General features: G+C 40.0%; 1 protein-coding gene across 1 annotated transcript; it reads left to right on the top strand.

The window, feature by feature from the left end:
• Positions 1 to 638: 638 nt before the first annotated feature.
• On the top strand, positions 639 to 10,762 carry asb1 (ankyrin repeat and SOCS box containing 1). The gene is made up of 6 exons (XM_012876178.3): positions 639 to 935; positions 1,907 to 2,045; positions 3,222 to 3,524; positions 5,256 to 5,638; positions 8,769 to 8,902; positions 8,937 to 10,762. The coding sequence occupies exons 1-5, from the start codon at positions 842 to 844 to the stop codon at positions 8,897 to 8,899; spliced, it is 1,050 nt and encodes a 349-aa protein (XP_012731632.2). The 5' UTR covers positions 639 to 841; the 3' UTR covers positions 8,900 to 8,902; positions 8,937 to 10,762.
• The last annotated feature ends 15,494 nt before the right edge of the window (positions 10,763 to 26,256 follow it).

The following is a 26,256-nucleotide window of genomic DNA, read 5'->3' on the forward strand; positions in this document are numbered from 1 at the left end:
ATGAGTGCATTACCCTCTAATAACAATTACCCTTGTATGGTTGTCTGTATACAGTAGAGTGATTATTCAATTTTATTTCTATGTACGCATTTACATCAAAACCAATATTCTTCTAATTAAAATAATAAAAAAAAAACCATCACCTGTTCACTTTGGTCTCATGCCTTGTGAATTTCAAAATAAAGGTGCATCTTAAATATTACGGTATGGATCAATATTTAGATTTTGCATTGATGTAATTGGATTGTTAATCATTTAATTGATATATCAATGTGGATCAATCAATGCATTGTATTACACCCCTGCAGAACAACTGATTTTGACGTTTCCATTGGCTGTAAACTGTACAATAAGAAGGTCATAGGTTCGAATCCCAGTCTGGGCTCCATTGAATGTACTCCCTGTGCATGTGGGTCCTCTCCAGGTACTCCCTCTTCCTCCCACAGCCCAAAAACACGACGGTTAATTGGTCTCTAAATTAGTTACCTTAGGTGAGTGCACGCATGGTTGTTTGTCTTGTTGAGTCCGAGTTGTCCTGTCGTCCTCTGACCCACAGACACCAGTCGCTCCCCCGCCTCCCCGCACCGATTACCGGCTGAACGGATGAACTGAACCGTACTCATCAGATTTAGCGCGTTAACAGGCTTAAAAAATGTTCTTCGGTCGTGTTGGAAATAGCTGCGTTCCCCTTTAAAAGTCGTGGCTGAGCGCAACCAGGAAGCAGCGCAGCGACCTGAGCCCGATCCTCCATCACCATCAACAGGCTCCCTGCCGTCTGTTCACCTCCGCGGCCGCTGGTTCCACTCCCCTCCCGCCAGCAGGTGACAACAGGCAGCAAAGCATGGCGGACGGTCCGGACGCCGAGGCGGACGAGCCGCCCAACATCATCTTCCCGCCGCTCATCACCGTGTCGGGTCTGCCCAGCACCGCTGCAGGTAAAGCGGCCGCAGACTGACTCACCCCCCCTAGACGTAAACAGCCGCTCCTCAGGCACCATGGCCGGGCTTTGACGCGGCCGACGCCGCGGCTGCAGGCATGCAGGACGTCTGCAGACACTGGACAGGGCTGCCATGTTAATTAGACTTTTAATTATCGATGCGTAGAGTCACGTTATACAACTGCAGTGGTTTGGTAACGAGAAGAACTGGGTGAAAGTTTGAATTTCTTATGATTTCAGTCTCTAATCCACAGATGTGCAAGTGCATCTATATAGCTTAACATTATGATTGTCTGCCTAATGGCGTTTTTGTAGCTATTTGTTGACAAAACAGCCCTGATGCATGGAGGCATGGACTCCATTAGACTGAAGAAGATGTGCTTGGGCTTCTGGTGGCAACATGTCAGCAGCAGATCCTTTAAAACCTGCCTTCACGTGGGCCAAACGTACACAAGGATCGATCTATCTATCTATCTATCTATCTATCTATCTATCTATCTATCTATCTATCTATCTAAAAAATCATCTCAAACACGGATCAAAGCTGATTTTTGGGTAGATAAAACAGGTTACCAGCAAGATTTTATCCTTTTTCCACAATTTTTTTTGTCTCAGTGCTTCACAAGTTTCAAACTTCATAGCTTACACAAATGCTACAAATGCTGAATCTCTCCTAATCAGTTAGGATTTGGGCCATTTGAGCAATAGACTTTTTTTTTGTTTCCAAATTTAAAAATGAAATGTGAGGCTGTTGTCCAGCTGGTCTTATTGTGTTGAAGACCAAATCAAACCCAGGCAGCATGCCGTTCTCCCACATGGTTCACCGAACCCAAAAAAGCTTTCAACGTCGCGCTCTTCGGTTCTGTTTTCACTCATCCGGACACATCGCATGCGGCCCAGGAGCCATTCAGACGTATCGGCGCAGATCACGTTTTAGATTTCTGCACGCTTTTTCTGCCCGTCCACCAGGTCGTAACCTGAAGGAATGGCTCCAGGAGCAATTCTGTGACAAACCCCTGGAGCAGGATGACATGCGGCTCCACAACGCGGCGTACGTGGGCGACCTGGACACCCTGAGGAACCTGCTGCAGGAGGACGACTTCAGACGGTGAGGCCGGCTAACCGCGCCCAAAAAGAGCTGCAGGGGCTGTTTGTGCAAAGCGACGTAGAAAAATGGCTTAAATATCACAGAGATGCACGGTGTTGTCTGTATGATGATGCGGGTTGTGCAGAGAACAGTAGTGCAGCATGTTTTAACCAAACAGAGCCACACTGAGAAATATTTTTGTTAGTTTGCATCATGCAAAAATTGTGTTTGAGAAAATCAGACAGCCCATTCTTTTTTTAAATTGTCCCTCTATTTTAGGATGTGGGTACATATAACATATATACATATGCATGGTCTGTATATTGGTGAAGATTCTCAGTCATCCAGGTCATGATCAATCCAAAAAAAGGTAAAAAAATAAAACAACTGGACTTCTTCAGCTTCAGAACAGAGGTCCAGTCTGGGACAATGGGAGGAAGCTGCAGAACCTAGACAGAACCATCTTACATTGAGGCAATGGGGTAATTCCGTTGTCACTAAATTCAATGTGTTGACTAATTTTACACTATGACTGTGTGGACTTTAAGTAGTCATAGTTCCAGAAATTGTTTGGATAAATATGAATATCCCATGTGAACAAAAACTCATTTACACAGGTTATGGTCCAGTGATTTAGATTTTTTTTTGTGCAAGTATTGACTGATTTATCAGTATAGTAATTTAATTGGGTTGGTATTTCTTATTTAAGTCATGTTTTTTATGTCTTTGAGTAGACTGATATGAAAACTGGCTAATTGAACACATTTTACATGCTTTAACTCCCTTTATAAAGGGCAGCACCTCCCAGAGGAAAAATTTTTTTTTTTTTCTGATAACAAATGATAGGAATATTAATAAAATGTAAGGAACTAAAACCCAATAAACAGATTATTCAAATGACAATAAAATGCATCGATATGCATCATAGTCCGGAGATGTTTTGCTTTATTATAAATGTACAAACCGTTAAGGGTAAAAATCTTTCAACACATATTGAACTGGCTCTTAGTCACCATTTCTTTCCTTGCTTTGGTTTCACTAAAATATAAAAGTCATGGTTCTGTTTATATAGCAGATGAATTATTCTTTTGTTAACACATTTTATGGTGTTTTACAGAGTGATGCCTGTTTTTAAAAACGAACATAAAACTTCCATACGGTGAGAAATCTCCAACAGCAGACCTGTCTTTGTTTCAGGCGTATTAACGAGAAGTCGGTGTGGTGCTGCAGCTGTCTGCCCTGCACGCCTCTGCGGATCGCGGCCACCGCCGGGCATGCCGCCTGCGTGGCCTACCTGATCGCCCAGGGAGCCCAAGTGGACCAGGTGGACGTCAAAGGTCAGACGGCTCTCTACGTGGCGGCGGTTAATGGTCACCTGGACTGCGTTCGGATCCTCCTGGAAGCCGGAGCCGATCCCAACGGGAGCCGGCACCATCGCAGCACCCCGCTGTACCACGCGGCGCGGGTGGGGAGGGTGGACATCCTGCAGGAGCTCATCAGGTGACACAAGGCCAAGACTCAACCTCCATAAGATCTGCTTTGTGACAAAATTGGCTTTTCCTGAGGTTCTCTAGCTGTTAAATTTTGCACTAGAAATGCAATTAGAGTAATTTTACTGAAGTTGAATGCACTAAGTTATAATTTATAATTTTGATTTATTAATTTCTAATTCGTTTTCTGTAAAATTATTCACAACTATTAAATTTTTTTCAACAGCAATAATTCAGTATATTATATTTGAATTTTTATGTTTTTTCAAAACTTTCCATAAATGAAATACTGTATTCAGTGTGGAGTTTATTTTACTTCACCCCGTTACTCAATATCTGGTAGAATCACCTAGTTGTTCAGGGTCTTTCTCTACCTTAATAATAATAATAATAATAATAATAATAATAATAATAATAATAATAATAATAATAATAATAATAATAATAATAATAATAATAATAATAATAATAAGCAAAACACTTAAAACATAACCTTGGACATTATGAAACACAGGATAAGCATAAGATTATATATTAGAATGTTGATCTATTGTTTTTTGGGAAACTGGTCAATCCAGAACCTTTCCTCTGTGGAAACGTGGGCAGAACTGTGGAAGTGGACGCATAAAATCCTGGAATATTGTAAACGTAGCAATTTATCCTGCCTTAAAGGTCTTTGTTCCGGTTACAGTGACGCTCGCGTTGACAGAGCAGTAGAAGAGTGTCTCTGTCAGCCGGTCTTTGTTATGTGACCCGGTCAGCCAAGGCTCATGTCTCTCTCAGACGTATAGCCAAGCTGTAGAAACCCGATGCCATCGCCACACACTGCTATAAGGCCGGTCATTTATAACCACGACGTGCAAAGCAGAGGGCTTCGTTTAGGAAACAGGAAAACAGCTTTATCTCTGAGTGTCTTTGCATTGACATACCACTGGCTGCCGTTTCATCAATCTATCAAAACTTAATTTATAAAGCGCTGTAACGTGCCTTAATGCACCCAAAGTGCTGTACAGGGAAATAGAAACACAAGATAGAACCAGAATAATACTATTAAATAATAAACAATAAAAAACAAAAGACACAGGATGACTACTGGTTGTGCTCTCCAGAGTTAAAAGGCAGTGTAAAAAAATTTAAATTCATTGAATGTTGCTATTAAAGCCTGTTATGCTTCCTTAGACCAGTAGGACGGATTTATCTGTACAAAACATGTTCATTACATTTGTGCACAAACCCTTCTCAGATAAAGGGATTCCACCTCTGGAATTTTGCCTATTTTGAGCCACTTTAAGATTGCACCTTTTTTTTTTTTTTTAGGCGGCCGCTACTCGGCCTTCCATCAACAGGAGCTACCATAACAGCAACATGCTAATTCGCTCCGTCTACCCGGCTACTGTAATGACAATCCATACACAACATTTTTTAAATCATTCATCAAGCGCTACAGATTCTGCCGTGGACTGGTCGTCCAAAACTGGGACTTTCCCCTGAGGTCGGGGACGTCTGACCTCGGCTATCAGTAGCGTTAGCCCGTGCTAAATGACGTCTTCTCCTTTTGAAATAAGATTGTTTCTTATGAAAACTGCAGCTGAGGGTGTAAAAAAGCCAAGTTTTCTCTGTTATCGTTGCACTAAACTGCATTTTGCGTTTCACGAACCAGCAGAAGTTCTATCAAACTGATCTTTTTCAAAATATCAAAACCACGTGGCTAATTATTATTTTTTTTGTTGTCTCTTTCCAGATTCAATGCCGACGTCGACATCGACCACCAGCTGGGCCCCCGGCTCCTCCTGAGCGCTCGGACCCTCAACACCCTGGTGGTGTGTCCCCTCTACATCAGCGCCGCCTACCACCACCTGGAATGTTTCCGCCTGCTGCTCCAGGCCGGCGCTCAGCCCGACTTCAACTACACGGGGCCCGTGTGCCACGAGGCGCTGACCCGGGGCCTGGCGTCCTGCCTGCTGGACGCGGTGCTGCGACACGGGTGCGAGGTGAACTTCGTCCACCTGCTGCTGGACCACGGGGCAGACCCGGCGCTTGTGCCTTGGGAGGAGGTGGAGCTGGAGGCGCCGAACCGAAGGAAGGTGGATCCAGAGGCACTAAAGGTGTTCCTTGATGCAAGGAGTAAGTGGGGGGAAAAAAATTCAGGGGGAAATCTATGTAGAGATTGTGTTTGTAGACATCAATGGGGAGCTCTTTGAATCTGGGCTTCAAGCTGTTGATTCCTATTCATCTATGTTTGATGATAAAGTAATGTACCACATTTTGATGCAGTAACATGATCCAACAAATTGTATTTCTTTTTTATTTAGGGTTCAACTGGCCTTTTTTGGATGAAAGTTAAAAGCTTTTTTTTTTTTTTTTTTTTTTTTTTTAAATCTCCAAGCGGTCTAATGCATCAATGAATGAATCATAAAGTAGGTCAGGCAGCCTTCAGTTGGAGCCACTTGAACCATTAGGTTAGTGACTCCTCATTAGGGCAGGCAGAGCATCTTTACAGCCCACCAGGATTAAATTATGTTATTATGGAGTTATTGCTGCAACTATTGAGTAGAATTTTAGTAACAATGCAGCATATGTGCGATTTGTGGTACATAATGGTGCAGAGTTGCAATAATTGTTGATCAGGTTGTTCTTGCTGCGATGTCAAACCCGTAGAGACACAATGCCGGTGTGCTATGGAGCTAAAACAGGGACTTCAGTTTTTCCGGTACTCCTCATCATCTACCTGCTGTCACTGGTTTAGCTCCATGTCTCTACAATCAATAGCTGTATAAGCTAATGAAGATAACATTAATGGAAATAATACATTTTCTTGTGGTCCAGCAGCGGTACTTGACCAGAGCTTTCCATAAGTTCAGATGACGAGTAGATGAAGAGTACCGGAAAAACGGATGGCCTTTAAGGAGCCTTCAATTTAGCCCCGCCCCCGATGGCAAAACAGCAGCTTGTAGCGACATCGCACCTTAAGGAACTTTACAGTGTTACGGAAAACATCTTTCATTGGAAAAAAAAAACTGCAGCATAAAATGAGAATATCATCATAAGTTTTCACTTTCTAACAATGTTTGGCTTTCGAATGTCTAATTTTTCAATGCCAAATCTCTTTTCAATGTCGCTGCATGCTGTCACTGTTTTAGCTCCATTGTTAGATAGAATATGCTCTCCTGCAGGAGCCGTAGCAGTTCCAGAACATTTTAATGTGCTTCCCTGATGTTCGGGACAGCTCTAAATAAGAGCTTAAATTAATAAAAATATTCTGATAACGCAAATAAACTTAAATGTTGGAGATATACTCCTGATCAAATTCTTAAGACCAGTTAAAAGATTGCATGAATTTGCATTGTGCACTGCTGAATCTTAAGAAGGTTCTAAGTAGAGCTTCAAAATGGGGAAAAAAAGAGGAAATGGGAACAAAAGATCAAAAGCTGTGAGCAAGCATTTTATTGAAAAAAAAACATTTAACTCAATAGGCGGTTCATGAGCTATTTTGAAGCTGAGCTACATCTAAAAGGCCTTCGAGGACTGGAATTTGAAACCCCTGAATTAGGATCGTAACACAAATAAAAAATAGTTTTTTTGCATTTATCTATCAACTACTTGTAAAAGTGATGTACTCAAAAAGGTTTGGAGATGTGCATGTTGAACATTATGTCACACAACCCGTCCCACATTAGCTTTTAGTTTTGTTGTTTGTGACAATAGTTGTTTTAGTGTTGGACAAATTTCTGTCTCTAGAGTTCAGGTCTTCGATTGCAGCCACTGTTAAAGCACTTTGAGGACAATGTTCCGCTTTAATAAAATCCTGTTTCTGTTTAACATGTCAGCTGACTAAACCACGTTTGTGCTGTTAGTTCAGCCAGTGGTCTGAGAGAAGAGTTAGAAGTGAGGGGATACATTCAGGTGTGGCTTCATTTCCGTTCCCCTCCCTGGTTTTCCTGCATCCCCACAGCTGGACTTGGTCCTTACCAGCAGCCGGCTCTGCATGGTTAACGGCAGAACTGTGGTGAAGGAGAAAATCAGTGAAATCAGATTTGAAGCCACCAGTTTATATTGTTAACTTTAAGGCAGGGTAGATCTAGATCTAGAAATGTGGATCTAGCATCCGTGTGCACATCCACAGATGTCACCAGATTCTTTTCTCAGGGTTAATGTCGGGATTATTTTTCTGCACGAAGAAGCTCCGGTTCGCCCTAAATCTTCATGTTCACAAATTTTCTTTATTTTCTGATGGAGGGCCTTTTATTGGCTTCGCTGATGGATGCGCTCGGTGGAAATTCATGATGTAAAAAAAAAATAGCATTATTAGGTTCAAAGTGGGCTGCTCGCTGAAGCAGTGGATGATGCTTCATTGCAGGAAGAAGGTGATGGGCTCCTTCTGCATGGACTACCTGTGCATACACAGGTTTTTTTCGGCTACCCTGACAATGATAACTCATGACTGTTAGGTTCATTGTCTCCTTCAATGCGCCTCAGGAATATCTCTTAGTACGGCCACAACAATGTAAAATTAAATCCAGACAGAATGACACTACCCAATGCCCAGATTTGACCACATCAAACTCAAGTAGCTATCCCTTCCCCCTGCTCACCTGCTACCTTCCTGTGCCATTACCTCCAACAGGAAGCCATAATTACAGGAAGTGAAGTAATACTTCCTCCTGAAACACAGATAATGTCAGTTTACCAAAATAAAACGCACAATTTAAATGATCAAACAATAAATACAAACTGGGACTGAATTGATTTAAACAAAGATGTTATAGTAAACAATCTATAGAAATGCAAAACATAAACAAACCCGGGATAGTATATGATTGCAGACTATAGACTAAATAAAATATGGCTAAATCAAGCAAACAAGAATGTTACCAAAAATATATAAACTGAGGAAAATGGTATTCTTACCCACTTTGTCACAAAACACAAATGGAGCATCCTGCAGGGACAAGTGGGTATAGAGAACGGGTGGATAAATAAGTTTAAAGCTTGCGGATAAGTTAGTGTCATTGTTAAACTTACACATTTTGAATTGTTCATATATCTTTAAAAATAGAAAAAAATGGATGGAGAGGCGGGTTGTCTTTTAAGTCGTGAGCTGAGCAGAGCCAGACATGTCTACCTTCAGTGGGTTTAGTTAAATGATGAAGGGCGATAACTGTTTTGCACCCAGTTAGGGTAAATTTAGCAAATCCTTGTGCTTTGACTCTTCTGCAGCTTCTTAATTCCCTTCCTTTGTGTTTTTCCTTCCCAGAAAACCCTCCTAGGCTCACACACCTGTGTCGCATCAGGATCCGCAGAGCAATGGGCAAAAGTCGCCTGAACCACATAACTTCATTGCCGCTACCAGAACCCATCAAGAACTTCCTGATGCACAGAAACTGACTACCATCCTACCTTGTGGTCTCAGAAAGTGCTTGTCCAACATAATCCATGGGGGAGAAAAATAATTTAAAGAAAGCTTAGTAAGTCCCAAAGACAAGATGCTGTTTGGTTTTTACTTTATAAGAAAATTAATAATTTATTTTCTAAGTGTGTGAAAGTTTAGTCATGTATTAACTTCGCATCACTGTAAGGGTTTTTAAAACTTGTTTTCTTTTTTAAGTTGTCAAAGGAGCCTTAGCCATGTCTGAACTCGTGAATCTGTGTCTTACAACAAACGTCTTCTTGTCACCGCCTAAATCATAAAAACATGTTGTGGCTCTAGTTCAGGTTCGGCATTAAAAACCTCAGTCTGAATCAGCCTGAGCCGAGACTGAAGCTGTCATTTGTAGAAGTGCGACTGTAGCGATCCAGCTCCTTCAATTGCTCTTTTAAATTCACATTTACATTTGCCACCGGCGGCTAAAATCACTCAGTGGAACAAAGCATTTGTTAATCAGCCAAAGATGCTGCAGCTCTCACTTAAAATGGCATTAAAAAGTGCAGAATTACATTTCCAGCCCGAAGGTGGCCATATGGTCATGTTACTAAGATCTAAAATTAGTTTATTTAACTACCATTGAGAAGTTCTGGTGACAGATGGTTTTTGCACTTTTGATCTTCTGAATTTAAGAGTTTATGGGGTTACCCACTCTTCCTTGTTGATGTTGCTACTATGGGTGGAACAGTACACGTAACAATCAAGGTTCAGCAGGTTCATCGGTTTTTGGGTCACTGCTCCATGTCAGGTAGAAAGAAATTAATTCAAAAGCCAGGTTTCTCACCTTTTTAACTGAAAATGGCCCTCACAGAAACACAAATAAAGGAAAATAGACCTTCCTTGACTGGTAAGATTATAAGAAAGTATGTTTTCTTTTGTGCTGATAAATTCACTTCAAAATTAATTAAAAATGTATATTTATAAGCCACATGACAAACAAAATGTGCAATTGGGTGGAAAACCAATCAGGGATGATTTTAATACATTTAAAATGACGGTTCTTTATCCTCTTGTGTGTCGTCATCATCATCTGCCATCCTTGCATTGGTTTGGTGTGGACTGCTGTAGATGGAAGCCTAATCTGCTCATTTTGTGTGTTGCTGAACAAGAAAAGGGGAAAATAAATGTGTGTTTCCTCTTTTCCATAAAAGTAAGAATTGCCTGGGACTGATGTAGTTGTCGTCTAACTGCATGTAACCCATGAGACTGACGTCTGAGCCTCGGTTCAGTATCGGTGTATTGTTTCACCCATAAGTACCACAACAGCCAGGAAGAGACTAACCACACATGGCGTTTCCCAGCCGTTGTAGTCTGCTGGTGTTGGTGTAGTTACCGATTACCAGTCTGTGCCACTAGATGGCGCTGCATCCCGTACTATGACTCCTTTATATGAAAATGTCGCACCGTATTTAGGTGGTATGCATTTATGAGTAAAAGAGCAAATTTAAGGCACTTGATCCATACTAATATACTGGTAGACGGAGAGATGTTTACATAGTAGACCTTACTACTACGTGTCAGTATACGAAGTATAGACAGGATCTTGACCAACCTGTAGTTGTATGAGAAAGTTCAGCACAAGTTCTTTCTGTATCACTGGAAATCTATAAAAAAAAATATTGATAGAAATGTTTTGAAATTTATATTTAGCCAGAAAGCTGCCTTCTCTGGGAATGTGTCTTATATGTTGTCTTGCAAGTCTGCGTCAGAACTACTTTTTCCTCAAATACTAACATTTAAATGTGGTGCATGTGCAACATGTCGGTGTGTCTTGCTCAGAAATGTATCATATTTATTTGCAACATTAAATCTGGTCTCAGATGGTTCCCCGTTTGTTTTTATTACCTTTTTATTATGTTGAGTTATGCAAGTTCGCGTTTTTCTTTGTCTTACTCCTCCTTAACCCAAAAGTCAGGGATGTTGACTGGATTAACTTAATCTATGGATGATGAGGGATTCTTATGTGGTCCCTGAATAAATAGTAGTTATCTACCAAGCCTATGGGGGAACGGTGCAGTATCTTTTTTATCCTCAGAGATCCTTTATTCTCTTTACTATACACATGCTTCCAATTGGTAAAATTATCAAACAGCATGGGATTAATTTCTACTATTATACTGATGACACTCAGCTATACTTATCCATAAATCCTAACAAATCCAATCAATTACTTTGACTACAGGCAGGTCTTGATGACATCTAAAGCTGGAGGACTTTAAATTTCCTGCTTTTAAATTCAAGACAGAAGTTTTAATCTAAAAAAAAAAACAAAAAAAAAACTTCTTAATCACTTGGCCTCTGGTAATAAAGTAAAAAATCTTGGTGTTATTTTCGACCAAGACATGTCATTTAAATCCCATATTAAACAGATTTCCTGAGTTTCCTTTTTTCACCTCAGGAATATCGCCAAAATTAGAAGCATTCTGTCCAGGAGTGATGCTGAAAAACTAGTCCATGCATTTGTTACTTCAAGGCTGGACTATTGTAATTCTTTACTATCAGGAAGTCCACAAAATGCAGTTCAGTCTTCAGCTGATCCAAAATGCTGCAGCAAGAGTTCTGATGAAAATCAACAAGAGGCATCATATTTCTCCAATTTTAGCTTCCCTTAATTGGCTTCCTGTTAAATCAAGAATAGAATTAAAAATTCTTCTTCTAACATATAAAGTCCTTAATAATCAAGCTCCATCATATATCAGAGCTCTGATTACCCCGTATGTTCCTAACAGAGCACTTCGCTCTCAGACTGCAGGTCTGCTGGTGGTTCCTAGAGTCTCTAAAAGTAGAATGGGAGGCAGATCCTTTAGCTATCAGGCTCCTCTCCTGTGGAACCAACTCCCAGTTTTGGTCCGTGAGGCAGACACCCCGTCTACTTTTAATACTAATCTTAAAACTTTCCTTTTTGGCAAAGCTTATAGTCAGAGTGGCTCATGTTACCCTGAGCTATCTCTGTAGTTATGCTGCTATAGGCTTAGGCTTCTGGAGGACATCAGGGCTTATTGCTCTCTCGCTGCTGAATTCTCCTACTGTTCTCCTATTTGCATTGTTTGTTGTTATTTCTATTTTTAACTTCTTGTTCTCTGTCTTTTTTCTCTTTATAGTAGGTACACCTGGTCTGACTTTTGTTAGTTGTGACATCATCCAGGGGGAAGATCTTCTACCATTACACTTTCTAACATAGAAAGTACTCCTGGGTCAATGTGTCCTCCTGTGCTTTCTGTGTCTCTGCTCTGTCTTCTCTAAGCCCCAGTGGGTGGAGGCAGATGAGCGTTCACACTGAGCCTGGTTCTGGTTCTGCTGGAGGTTCTCCTCCCTGTTAAAGGGGAGTTTTCCTCTCCACTGTCGCTTCATGCATGCTCAGTATGAGGGATTGCTGCAAAGCCATCAACGATGCAGACGACTGTCCACTGTGGCTCTACGCTCTTTCAGGAGGAGTGAATGCTGTTTGGAGAGACTTGATGCAATCTGCTGGGTTTCCTTAGAGAGGAAACGTTTGATTGTATTTGACTTTGGAAAGTGCCTTGAGATGACATGTGTTGTGAATTGGCACTATATAAATAAAAATGAATTGAATTGAATAGAGATCTGACCAAATTGGTGGAGATATTTTGACTTATGTGAAAAAAAAGGACCTTTTAAAGCATTTTCTGGATGTCTCACTCAGAGACTACATGAGATAGACAATTTAGAAAATTTGTTATAAATAGATTTTTATAAGTGCAAATCTGAAGCAGCGTTAAACTAACAGATCCTTATTTTATACTTGTTGCCATTTTGTTTCATTTGTTAGCTGTTATGGAGATATAAAAATGTTCAAATGAAATAATACTTGTTAAAGCTTTAAATACAATGCGTCACCATTGATTGTTGTTCACATCCCCATTTGGGCCAATTAACTCATGAAATATGAGAGATTTTGAACCCAGTCCGTTACAAAATAACTGAGTTCTTACTGGTTCACGTTGTTAGCTGGAGACATGACCACATATTCCTACAACAGACCATGAGTAGACTAAAGATAATTACTTTAAATCATCAAATCATAGTCAAAGCTGGTATGAAACATCCACGATACAGATATGAAATTAAATGGAGTTTATTGGAGATTAAAAATGTAAAAGGGCCCAAATTAACAGCACCTGTCATTAACCAGCAGGTAAATGACTCTCACCTCATAACCATAACCCAATTACTTGACAGACATGCAGATGAGTAATGTGTGTGTAAATAATTTGATTTTTGAAGAGCCTGAATGTCTAAAGCAGGTTCCATGGAGCATTAGGCATGCCATCATTCTAGTGAGGCATTATCAGGTGCTTTCCTGAGCAACTGAAAGTTACTAAAGAGCTTGTGAATGTAATAGAAAGATGTGCCAGAACCAGGAATATGAGGCATGCAAACATTACAGTGGATCAGTGTTGGAGCATAATGCACAATGGCACTCAGACAAATCATGTCTTCCCACAGGTTGTGAGAAATACTTGCCATAGGAGAGTAAAATACAATGCAGCCACCAATACACCAGCTACTTACAAATTTAAGAATTTAGATGAGCGTCGGCGGTTTGCATGTGCACCGAATTACGTCCAACTCTGGGTTCATGGAACCTGACTTGACAAAGTAGAACTATTTCAGCGGTGTTATGAAGTCTAGCATTCCTGGTCTGTTTCAGAAATGTTCATTAATGCACCTTTGATTTTGTCCCTTTTTCAAGTCAGGCTTCATGCCATGAAATAAGCATTTTTTCTTTAAAAAAAAAAACTTTCATCTTCTTCGGGGGTTTGTTTAGGTGCCTAACGACCTGTGGTTTGTCTCGTGTGACGAGAAAATACCAAATATCCAAGCTCTAGTTTGTGCATAAGTTACGGATTTGAGGTAAAGCACAGCAAATTGTCTTATTTAATGGTGTTTACTTTTGAGTGTAAACTTCCTATGTTAATAAAAATAATCTAAGAAATGAACCACATGGACTATAAACCAGACAACTTTAATTTCAGACTGGAATTAAGCAGAGGTCCATTTGTAATCAGCCCACTGAGGCAGAGCCTTTCACTGTCTAAGCTTTGCAAAAATCAGCCTTCCACCTACAGAGACTAACGTTTGTGTCCATTTGTCTTTGCAACATCAAATTGGATGGTGAACATCATAGGATTCAAGTCAGGACTTTGACTAGGCCATTCCAACAGATAAATGCAGTATCTTAAATCATTCCAGTGCAGATCTGGTTTAGTTGTCCTGCTGGAAGATGAACATCCACCAGTCTCGTCTTTTGCCCCCCCAACAGGTTTTCTTCCAGGATTGTCCCGTCTATCTTCTCATCAACTCCGACAGGAAGATAGACGGGTTCCTGCTGAACGAGAGTATCTCCACAGCATGCAGTTTCTTCAGGGCGCCATAGAAGTGTTAGTTTTCAACTACATCCCTTTTAACCGTTGGTCAGAAAACGCTATTTTTGCTCTAATCTGACTAAACATAAATTCTTGTGCCTTTTTTTTTTTCCAACAAATTTCATTTTTTTCTTCTGGCTTTCTTCTTGTTGCTCTATCTAGCACACACACACACAAAAAATCCTAGTTTGAAGTTGAAGAGTGACCGAATGTTTCATTTTTTTAAAAAAATTAAATAAATATAGAACCATTTTAACCCTGTTGCCCTTTAAGGGTAACACAATGTTTTGCACGCAACACAGTTTCTCTTTTGTGTTTATCTTGACTAACATGCAACCTTCATAACTGTCTGGGGGAAAGAAAAAAGGCCAATTTAATAAAAGCGTGAGAGCGACCCAGATCGGGACATTTGATATTGTCGTGTAGCTGATAAATGTGTGATGTTGCTTGAACCTCCTGTGTTAGTGAAAACATAACTGCTCCAGCCTGGGAACCCTGAATGAAAGCAGCAGGGGGCACATCAGCAGAAGAAAATTAGAGGTCAACGTCCTAAAAAGGTCATGTTAACATCAGGGATGATGAGCTGTAGTCATATCTGCAACGGTCTCACATAGAAAAAAGATTTTTTGCTAACATTGTTTTAGGAAAAATGAACACAAATGTGCCCTATAGTTAAACTGTCATGCCGGTTATTAAAACAAACAACTGTTGCATGAGGTCTCTAGGTGGCACTGTTTTCCTTTCCAGCATGGCAGGCGCCACATCTCCTTCCCTCACCCCTCGTCTCCTGACTCTGCCTCTCTCTCCATCCGCCCTGTTCTCTCCTGACTGAGATTCGCTGCAGACCCTCAGCGTGTGCCTTCAAGAGCCTCATCCTTTCAGATCTCCTTAAAAGCAGGTCTTTCATTAGCAGAACTCACAGTTAGAAACTGAATGAGAGAAGAAGTGCTGGTGAAACCGCTCTTTTCCTCTTTGGATTTGCCCCCCTTTTTTTTTTTACTGTTTTATGTCACAGCTTATTTAGGGGACCAGGCACCATGGTGTGTTTGATGTTTTACTGGTTTCACATAAAACTATTATATTGCCCGGATTTTTTAAAACAATATCTTGTTATCGGTTCTCGTCTGAAGGCTAAATTCTGCTTGTGGCTGCGTTAAGCAAAGTCCACCAGTATTAACAGGAAAGCAGTGGCGCTGTTTTTCTTTGATTACAAAGCTGCTGCAAAAGTACTGAAACAGATCTGGTAAATGCTTGACTTCCTCCAAAGATCACAAGGAGCCTGGAAAAGCTGAATACTGTTGTTCATTCCTAAGTTTATAGGCACCACAAGCTGCACTCAACATCTCAACAGGCTCTGCTAATATCGCCACAGCGTTCCGCTTCTGCATGCAAGTCCACGTTAAAAGCACCGCGACTTGATTCACGAGCTCACCGCAGCTTTTAGATACGTTTCCTATGTTTCCATATAAAACTTGGTCAGGTGTCTGGTTAACAAATAGTAGGGGTAAAACTCTTGGGTCAATGTGATTTTCTTTTATACGTTTCCCTTTAAGAAAGCAGATCTTCCAATCTTTTAAGCTCTTCCTGAACAAAAGTTTGCAAAGATTTCACATGGTGTTTTGGATTTTTGTGTACTACATGACCGTTTCAAGAGAACGCTGCTGCCTTGCAGCAGGAAGGTCCCGAGTTCAAATCCCAGCCTGGAGTTCAGGGTGTGGGGAGTTTGCATGTTCTCCCCATGCTTACATAGGGTCTCTCCAGGTACTCTGGCTTCCTTCTACAGTCCAAAAGCATGCAAGGATTCTAATTTGCCATCAGGAATCAGGTTGTGTACATGGTTCTGCATAAATGCAGTAAAACAGGTAATTGAGTAATCATTCAGTAGTCACTTGAATATTTGACAGTGACCACTGAAGACTTCCAAGCGAGTAACCTACTGCAGGTAAGTTGATCTTCTTTTTTTTTCTTACCAAAAACATCATGAACTACTTCTTTAAAGCACAAAAGAACACATAACACATAGGCAGTTAGCAGGAAAACCAGCTTTAACGTAAACATTTGGTAAAGAAATCTGTCACAAATGAGAATTTGGTCCCTTTTCTTATGCTGAACCTATGAAAACCTCAAAGACAGATAAATAAGCAATTGGTTGATCTTTTCCTTTTTCATAAGGACATAGTTTACAAATAAAGTTTATTTGCCTGGGGTAGTTTTTTTTAAGGCTGGCATTTCTTCTGTCCATTTTTCTTCATTGTTTAAAGCACACGCTACAAAACATGCCGCCATGCACAAGCGCAAGGACTGGACTGAAAATATGCGAGAAAGCTGCCAAATTCCCAAAGACAAACTTCAATCGACCATCAGAAAGTCTGGAGAACTGCTGCTTAAGATCTCTTCAACAGATTACAAGGAAGGCATTGGAAGCAGAATATAAATACAAAGGAGAGGGCTTAAAATTTACCCCGCAGCACCGAAATCTACTTTTGTTTTGACAAAGAAAGTTAGATAAAAACTTTATCGGGGAGAATTGCTTCCCTGCCCAGATAGCAGTTGCCAAACAGCATGTTTTGAATGATCTCATTCTTTAAGCAGTCCGGAAGTCTTAATTTCCTTCAATGACCACATCACTCTGTGTTTACCGCCACCCCCTCCCCCAACACACACACACACACACACACACACACACACACACACACACACACACACACACACACACACACACACACACACACACACACACACACACACACACAATGTGCCTTAAAGCCAGTGCAACAAAATCTTCATCACAGAAAGAGAAATGGAATCAAAAGAACAACCTGAGTCACAGAAATGGCATTAAAATGAGTTGGGCGTTTCTCGGTCCAAAGAAAGCAGTCTTTTCCGCTTTGGCTCATGCCTGATCAGTCCAGCAGGAAAGCCTGGGTGTGGATGGCCGAAACCTGAATATATTGATCATTTTTCATTTTTTCCTCACGCTGTAACCCAGCAGCACATGTGGGACGCACGTCAGGAAGAGCTTTTCCACCGCTAAGACCGTCATGCTCGATAAACCACTCAATCAGTGCTCAAGCGCAACACAAACAGGGAATTCCTCCAGCTTTACAGATATAATTAAGAAGTAAATGGTTAGAAATACAGAAAGAATCTTTACTAATAAAAGTGGGCCTTAATTAAAGACCTCAGAGGGGCTTAATGACCCCCAATCTGACTGCGTTCCAGAAGAGCCGGTAGTTGTGAAATGTGGCAAAGCCAGGAAGGATGTGAAGTGATTGCTTCTGTAATTACTGTCACAGTCTGTAACTGGGGTCTTATACTTAATTAGTTCCCTCTCATTTGGACCATGTTTAGTGATTGTGTATGTGTGTTACGGCTCGAATTGCTAGGTCTGCTTTTCAGGAGCAACGAAACTCTAGAAGTAACAAGGAAAACTGAAAGCAACAAGCATGAGAACCGTTTAAAGGGCTCCAAAGAAATGTCATATCGCTTTACAGTTCCATGGAAAAAGTATTTCCTCTCTTATGGATTTCTTTTGTTTTTTTTCTAGGAAAACGCAATTCAAGCCACTGTGATTAACTACATTTTCTGAATCACCTTTACTCCCAGGTCTGATTCAGAGCTGACTAAAATAGAACCTGTATTGCAGCACCAGTAAGTTGAAAGAAAAACGTAAAAAGCAACACACTGTGCTAATATAATAAAATTCAAGAACGGATGAGAAACAATGTCACCATGTCAAACTTCATCCAGAGTGGTTGGCCTACCCAGCAGACAATCTAGAGCACTGCAGACCTCACTTGTGTCAGTTAAGGTCAATTAATCAACAATAAGAAAAAAAACTGATAAAACTCCATGGAAAAGTTGACTTTGTTGAAAGGTATGCATCCCATTTCATCATCAAAAACTAATCAGGCATTTCAGAAAAAGAACACCACATCTACAGTCACAGATGGTGGTGGTGGGATGGTTGGGGGCTGCATTGTTGCTTCAAGACCTGGACAACTTATAATTAATGTAACAACAATTTCTGCTCTCTGTTAGAAAGTCAGAATGGAGACGGTCTGGTCCTCAGTTCGAGATTTTAAGCTCACTTGGGTTATGTAGCGGGACAAAAATATGAAAGACACCAGAATATCCACCTCTGAACAGGCGTAAAAACAGGAGGTTTAGAAGTGGCCTAGTCAAAGTCTTGAATCTGACTGAGATGCCGTGCAATGACCTTAGACATGAAACTCTGTCTAAGGTCATTTCTCTAATTTTTGTTATGGGAACAAATATTTCTTCACAGCGCCGTATACTAAAGTTTACATTTATTTAGTAGCAGTGACGATGTGAAAGGAGCAATATGAAAAAAACAATAACATTGTAATGAACAAATAGCAAGTCCAAGGCTTATTTTTGATCTGTTCTTGTGCTTAAACTGCAGAGTTGTTTCAGTTGAACGTTTTGCTTTGGAGCAGATTTAGCCATGTTAGCTTTAGCTGTTGCTGCTACGTAGCTAATTTGGTACCTTTTTATGGAAACAGAAACATTTGCTCATATCCCGACTGAACAGCGGTGGAATTTGGTGTATGGATTTTAATGCAGACGAAAAACTAACTTTGTTGAATTCCTGACATGTTACTCAGATCCTCTGTTTTAGTGGATATTAGTGTGTTTAAATGCCGTAGCTTCCAGGGCCATAAATGAGCTTTTCTACTGTAGTGAGATGGGATGTGTAGACAAACGTCTATTGTTCTTCCTTATGGTTGTGATACCTACATGTGGATGTAATTGTTCTTACAGGCTGCATATCAGGTTTTTCCATAGGAACTTTTATCATTGTATCAAGAGCCGACTGTTAAAAATACTTACACCTTTCCAGAGTTCTTCTGTCTTTGCGCTTTTGTCACTTTTTGCAGTTTTACATGATTTCATAATTGATTCCATGTAAATACAAAATGGATTTCTAAAGCTTGTTCTTAAATAAAATAATCATTATGCCACCTGTAGCAGTAAAGACGACCATTATGTGTTTATGATAGCTTGCATTGAGTCATTTATGCTGCTGTGGGGAGATTTTGGCCTTTGCTTTGCAGAATTGTGTTAATTCAGCCATATTGGAGGGTTATTAAGCATGAATGTCCTGCTTATCACACCACAGTATCTTTATGTTCAGACTTTGAGTAGGCATCTATAAGCCTTTCATTTTATTCAACTTCTTAAAGGTGGACATGCTGATATGCTTCTCTGTTAAATTGATTTGCCAAAAATCAACCTCTCACTTCCCCAATAACAGCCACAGGATTCAATGCATGTAGGTTGATCTTTTTTAAATCATATTTTGTAAATTCCTGTCCTCCTCGGATTAGAAAATGAAAATAATCCCTCTGTTGCGTGCCCAAACATAGGTTTTGTCTATTGTTTGTTGCTGTGGTGGATATGTGAGTGAGTCACTTCATAACACCATGACAATGGCTATTACTACTAACCATGCATGGTTAATTGCTTCCATTGGTCTTTGCTACCCATGGGAAGGATTTTCCACCATGGAGAACATCCCGTGGCTGGGAGTGGAAGGGGGTTGTGTCGGCTGAGGAACAAAGCTGTGGAGCTGTCATGGCCGATGGGGTTGGAGGGGACTGTGGTTGGGGGTTGGCATGGGGTCCCACTCCTCCTCTTCTTCTTCCGCCTTCTTTATGTCCCCAGCTCCCCTCCCTCACAAAATGAACCAGAACCCATCAAGCATTTTCCCAAACCACTGCTTGACAACAGCCTGGGTAGAAGAAACCCCGTTCAAACAGAAGAGGGGAGAAGAGGAAGAGAGTCATTCACCACTGTGGGAATCTTGTAAACTGTGCTTTCCTGAGGCCTTGGGAATCCCACACAAGAGCTGGAACCTGCGGGCATGGAAAACGGGCTGCGTCCCCCGAGAGGGTTTGAAAACAACACTGTTTGATCACCAGTGATATAAATGACAGTGACACAATTTGTTTGCTGTTAAATTAAGACCATGTATTCAGTGCTGCAGAATACAAGGTTCGTTGAGTGAGCTATAAAAGTGTACTCTATGCTGCTGGATCCTGCAGTGACTTGTTTCCTACACTATTAGAAAGACAAAACCCACCAACAAGAAACTTTACTGGTCCAGGACAATCATCTGCCATGAAAACATTGACAAGGAGTTAGTGATCGACTGAAGGAAGAATCGGAAGTTGTTCCTGTTCTTCTTATAGCCTTAAGTTCTGCCTGCAGAAAGGAGTTTGTCTGAAAATCAAGTCTAATGTCGCCAGTTTTTTTAACAGTTTGGAAAATAATGCACAATTATTATTACTGTTCCACAACAACAGAAGCAGAGGTGAAAAATCTGTGAAAGTTATATCTTTATTTTGTTAAGAAATCTTTAATAAAACAAATAATTTATCTCAGAGGATGGAACTTGGACACCAAGCTACCTACGGTTTACAATAGGAGGCAAATTTACCAAAACCTCAAGGTATTTATGTATTTATTCACTGTAGCATCACGTTCAGAGACAGGTTTTGTGCACAGTTTTAATGAGACATCAAATGTTAGAAGTGCAAACAAACAGTTGCACTGCGGCTTTGACCATATTTCATTTTGAGACTAGGGCTGGAGAGGGACCTGAGACTTTTTAGCTGGAAATTCCGACTTTGGACGGTTTTCAGTTTAGTCTTTCCAACTTGGAACTCAGATATTTCCACTTCTGAGTACAAGTAGATTGGACCATTAAACACAAATCATTGCTACAGATTTCCATACAGTTTCCAACAAAATTCAAATTATGTAGTGGAGTTGATGACCAAAAACCTTTGTTCTTTACCAAACATCTAGTCCCAACTCCTATTGCAAAAAAAAAACAGAAAAACAAAATGTCACACTTCTTCTTTCACCTTCTTTCTTTAGTGGTTTCTAGAGCAAATAATTTGTCTTCATCTCATACTATCCTCCTCCTCATCACACCATATCCTCCTTAATACATGCATAACTTTTTTTACACTTCTTTGTAACCAATTTATACTTAGGTTTTTAACTGGCATATAACGTTATTAACCCCTTATTGTCTGACTTTATTTCCCATAACATACTGAAAAAATTGTATATTTGCTATCAGGCAGATCCCAAATTAATAGTGTTGATTTAAATATAGAACACACAACAGATTTAACTGAATACAAATTTAGGTGTTATGGAAATGAGCAAATAATTGGACATAATAGGCATATAGTATATATTACAGATGCTGCTCTTGCTAATCAGGGCTTTGGAATCAAATCACATCATAAGTCTCAGTACAATCCGTTCTGCTCCACCATCACAGCATTTTAAAAAATGGCTTCATAACGTAAAATCCCAACCAGACGCCATGCCCACTCTGATCACAGTATTTGCTGTGGTATGTGTGGAATATTCATCAACAGGCACCTTCTCTGTTTTAATACAGGAAGCTGTTAGAGACAATTTTGGCCTTCTTGAGATTAAGCATTCTGTATGGTTGATGAACCATATAGAACTTGCCATATGGCAACTGAAAAAAGAGGTGTGGAAACATTTCACTGCTTGAGAAATCCTACTAAATTATAATTATCTTATTATTTGGGGAAAAAAAAGGTTTCTGTGTTCCAAAAAGCCATATATTTAAAATCATGTAAAGTAGTTTTGAAGAAGTTAAAAGAATGCCAGTGCTCCAATCACCCTTTCAACTATTGTCCTGATATCAGCTCTCGGGCTGATATTCATTGGACAATACCTAACAGATCGAGAGTTATTTATTAAACATTAAATAACTTAAAACAGTGCGTAAAAGTACAACAAAGCAGAGCATAGAAGACCACTTCAATGGACATCTTCAGCCTCTTTCTGCAGTTCTCCATGGTCCCTGCCTGCCCAAAATGATCCATCATTGTGCCTGTCTTCTTTAACCTCTCCTGGACTGTGAACACCTCCCACCTGGTAAAGAAGGCCCAAAAACGGCTCTTCTTTGTCAGGAAACTAAAACAGACTGAACTTTCCACTAAGCTGTTACAGACTTTTACAGAGTTACAATAGAAAGCATTTTATGTCGCAGCATAATAGTGTGGAATGGGAGCTGCACTGTGTCGGAGAGGAAGGATTTAGCACAGGTGGTGAGGACAGCACAGGGGATTGTGGGATACCGTCTACAGCACCTAGACACGGTTTATGCTATATGAGTCCAGAAAAGGGCTGGACATAGCACCGTTTAACCCACTTCCATCAGGGAAAAGATTCAGGAACATTAAATCAAAAACTTACAAACTTAAAAACAGCCTCTTTCCCAAAGCTGTGAGGTCTATTGCCCCCTGCTGGAAGTCGACAAACCATCAGCCCAGCTCATAATTTGTTACGTTACAAACACACTACTGGTTACACATGTCTGATGGGATGAGAATAATTTATACAGCTGCTCACTTGCAAATTTGTATTCACACACTTCAATCTCTCAGGGACTGTCTATTTAGACATGCATGCAAATTACACAATTCTGAAACTAAATTTATTGCACAGTATTAAAGACTGCCGTCTGACTTTTGACTTGAAAATTAATCCTTCAGCTCCTAAGGACCATATGCTTGCTTAAACCCTTCAGGGAGTGTTGTTGTCAGGCAGTGCAAGCGACTGTTTGTCTCCTTTTTAAGGAAAGATAATGTCTTGTTATGTCTGCGTTTCACGTGTAATTATATGCATTCTGAGCCGCGTGTGCCTCACCAAAATTTTCATTATATTAAAACATAATGAAATTAAAGCTTCTTGGTTCTTGGTATTCTTCATTTAGTATGTGGCTCTTACATCTCCTTCAAGTTGTGAAACCTTGTTTTGCGGAATAAGTCATGCAACAGTTGTCATTCTTTATTTTAGATGTTTGATTGAGGCATTATAAAATGATCATGTATAAACAACTTAAGCCATATAGGCCTCTTATTTGCCAAATGAAAAACAGTCATCATGGTGTAAGCAAAATGCAGGAATTCTTGTATATTGAAAACAAGCCTGAAACAACCAGTTTTTTTTATATCCTTCTCATGTTTATTTTCAAATGTTAAATTGTATAAATCAGCATTTTGTCCAAGAGCTGAGGAGATCCAAGAGTAATTTTCTAATCCACTGAGGCAGATGAAAGACTACATTTGAAATAGTAATTATAAAATGTGATTGCACATTAGAGTTAATGAAGCAACTCTACAATTTTTATAATTTAATCTACTCTTCTTCAGTTTGCAGAAAAGGAGTCTTTCTCCATTGTTGAATAGCTCAGTACTTTATACCGATCGTGATGATTTATAAATGTGTGGTGGGAATAGAGAGCGTAGGCCTGCATGAGTGCAGATTTGCGTGACCATGAAGCAGACTTCCTGTCCTCAGCGAATTCCACGGAGAAGTGTGCGGCTCCGTTGGTTTGTAGTTCTCCTTCTCCAGTCCCAGCATGTCGGCAAATGCAATTTCTGTGTGAGTGTGACTTGATTTATGTTTGCAAGAGTCATCTTTTGCTCTGTGACATCCCAGAGAGACTAAAGTCAGAGGTTATGGCAGCCAGCATATTTACTGATGCACAGGAACTGATGTAACGGCCCCAGTTGCCTTTAAAATCTGGGTGTGACTTCAATCACACTTGGATGCAATATTATATGAGAGATAGATACTGCAACTAGGATGGATATGCAAAAAATATATAGCTATTCCTACAAAACCCTACCCAACCTTTACATATTTGGCTCATACAGGAAATAAATGGTCTGAAAAATTAGCCTGTAAAAGAACACCAACATCGGTCATTTACTAAGGTCGTTCAACCTTTTGGGGATAAGTTGGCACTGCTTATCTGTCCAGGACAATCCAGTCAGACCTTTAGCCAGGGCAAACTGCACCTTTTAACAAAGTTAAAGGAACTACTTTTGATATATTACAGTCCTTGATGTCATAATATTTATATATAAATATTAATAGTTTATATTGACAACTATAAACTGTCCATTTTGTTTTTTTACTTACCTTCATGATGTACTTATCCAAATTGCCATTCGGAAAACCAGAATTTCTTTAACCCCTGCAGCAACAATGAACAAGAGCTCAGACTTTTACTTATCTTGAAAAGATGCACATCTTGATTAGAAAATGAAAACGTCATTCTTATACCAAATTTTATTTCACAAGTGCTTTAGAAGTCAATGTTTTCACTTGCTCTTTAACACTGATACCCTAACAAATAAACTAGAAAAAAAGTTACAGCTTCATTCTAAAGCTAACTTACATTTTAATGTGACAAGCTTGCATGAAGAGCTTTGAGTCACATCAGATTGGTACAGTTTCAAACTTCAAGCCTAAACATTATGAAGTAGGCAGAATGTTTTGATATCCGATTATAACATCAGTTAAATCCCAAACATTTATCTTTGAAAATAAACTGACCAGCAATCTAATCACAACGAGGCAACAGCTAGTATGTTTCTGAATCAGACCATTCATCAGTCTAGCTTCCATAAGATTACTGCTTCATGACTGAAGGACTTCCCCTGGAGTCGCAGCACCAGAGCGCTCCGGCCGTCCTGGTAGAGCCGGTTGACGTAGTCAGGATCCAGCAGAGTGAATGTCGGACTTGCTTTGGCTTGAATGGACATCAGCTTTCATGAATACCAGGTTATCCATGTTGCTATTTATCAACACCGATCCAGCTTTTGCTCTGCTGAGGTTCACATAGCAGAGCCGTCCTCACCAAGAGACGACACAAAATAGCTAAAAATGTCCTTGAACGTTATATGAGGCCACTTCTTCATGTCATCCTCTCAGTCATGAATAATTTGAGGCTGCTACTTCCATTGCTCTGCAATTTTTTTTTGGAAATGTTGCTGCGACAGTTTACATTCAGGCAAACATTAGTTGGCCAAGGGAAGCGTTGAAACGGAAATGCTGCACAAAAAAACAGAAGTCGGACGGCTTTCAAAAATAAGGTAGACAGGAATCTAAATTTGAATTACTTTCTTAAAGAGGTTGCACAGTTAGTGCAAGTCTACCAGGATGCATACTATCATCTTTTCCACAGCGGAGCTGTTTTAATGAGGTTTTACTCATCTGACTCATCACAGTCAGTTTCACGGACTTCACAGACTCTGACTGGCTGACACAGGTTTTAGCTTTGCAGTAGACTGCCCCCTATGGGTCTGGCATGTTTAAAACAATGGTCAATGGGGAATTTACATGGGTTCATTAGGATGGACCTTTTTGAAAAGATCCTGTGTGTGTGGTATTATTTTTAAAACGATGTGGGGGAGATATTAATTTTTATAAATATCCAGCTACGCGTGTTCAAGGTTCAAGGCCTTGGTTTAAATGTAAAATTTCTGTCTCGTTTGTGTTATTTTTTCATTAAAAAACACATTTCTAAAATAAATTGCACACGATAACTTCAGATGAACTGGCAAAATATAATCTATGCATTTGTTACTCTGAATTTAGATTAATGAAATACCCTGTTTACTGATTTAGATAAATAATCCTTTCGCCTCCAAACTATTCAAAATGCTGCGGCCAGACTATTGACAGCAAGTGAGCTTACATCACTCCGATTTTGTATTCTTTACATTGGCTACCTATAAATTTTAAGATTTGTTTTAAAATGTTCGCACTAACACACAGGGCACCAAACAGCCAGGCCCCATATCACTGATGTAATTTCCCAAAATATGCTGCTGCTCATCGTCTTCGTTCAGAAGTTCAGAACCTTCTCGTTGTTCCACGTTCTTAAGACCAAGGTGGAACGAGCTTTTCATCTTTTTTATCAGCACACAATTTTAGAGGTTATTTTATTGGTTTGTGATGGTTTTGTCTGTGAAAGGCTCTTAACAAATAGACTTTACTTACTCTTATTAACAAGTGTTGCAAATGGGTTGAAGATGTTAAGTATTTATGATAAGTATTCA

The sequence above is a fragment of the Fundulus heteroclitus genome, chromosome 7, assembly GCF_011125445.2.
Source record: "Fundulus heteroclitus isolate FHET01 chromosome 7, MU-UCD_Fhet_4.1, whole genome shotgun sequence".
Lineage (NCBI taxonomy): Eukaryota > Metazoa > Chordata > Actinopteri > Cyprinodontiformes > Fundulidae > Fundulus > Fundulus heteroclitus.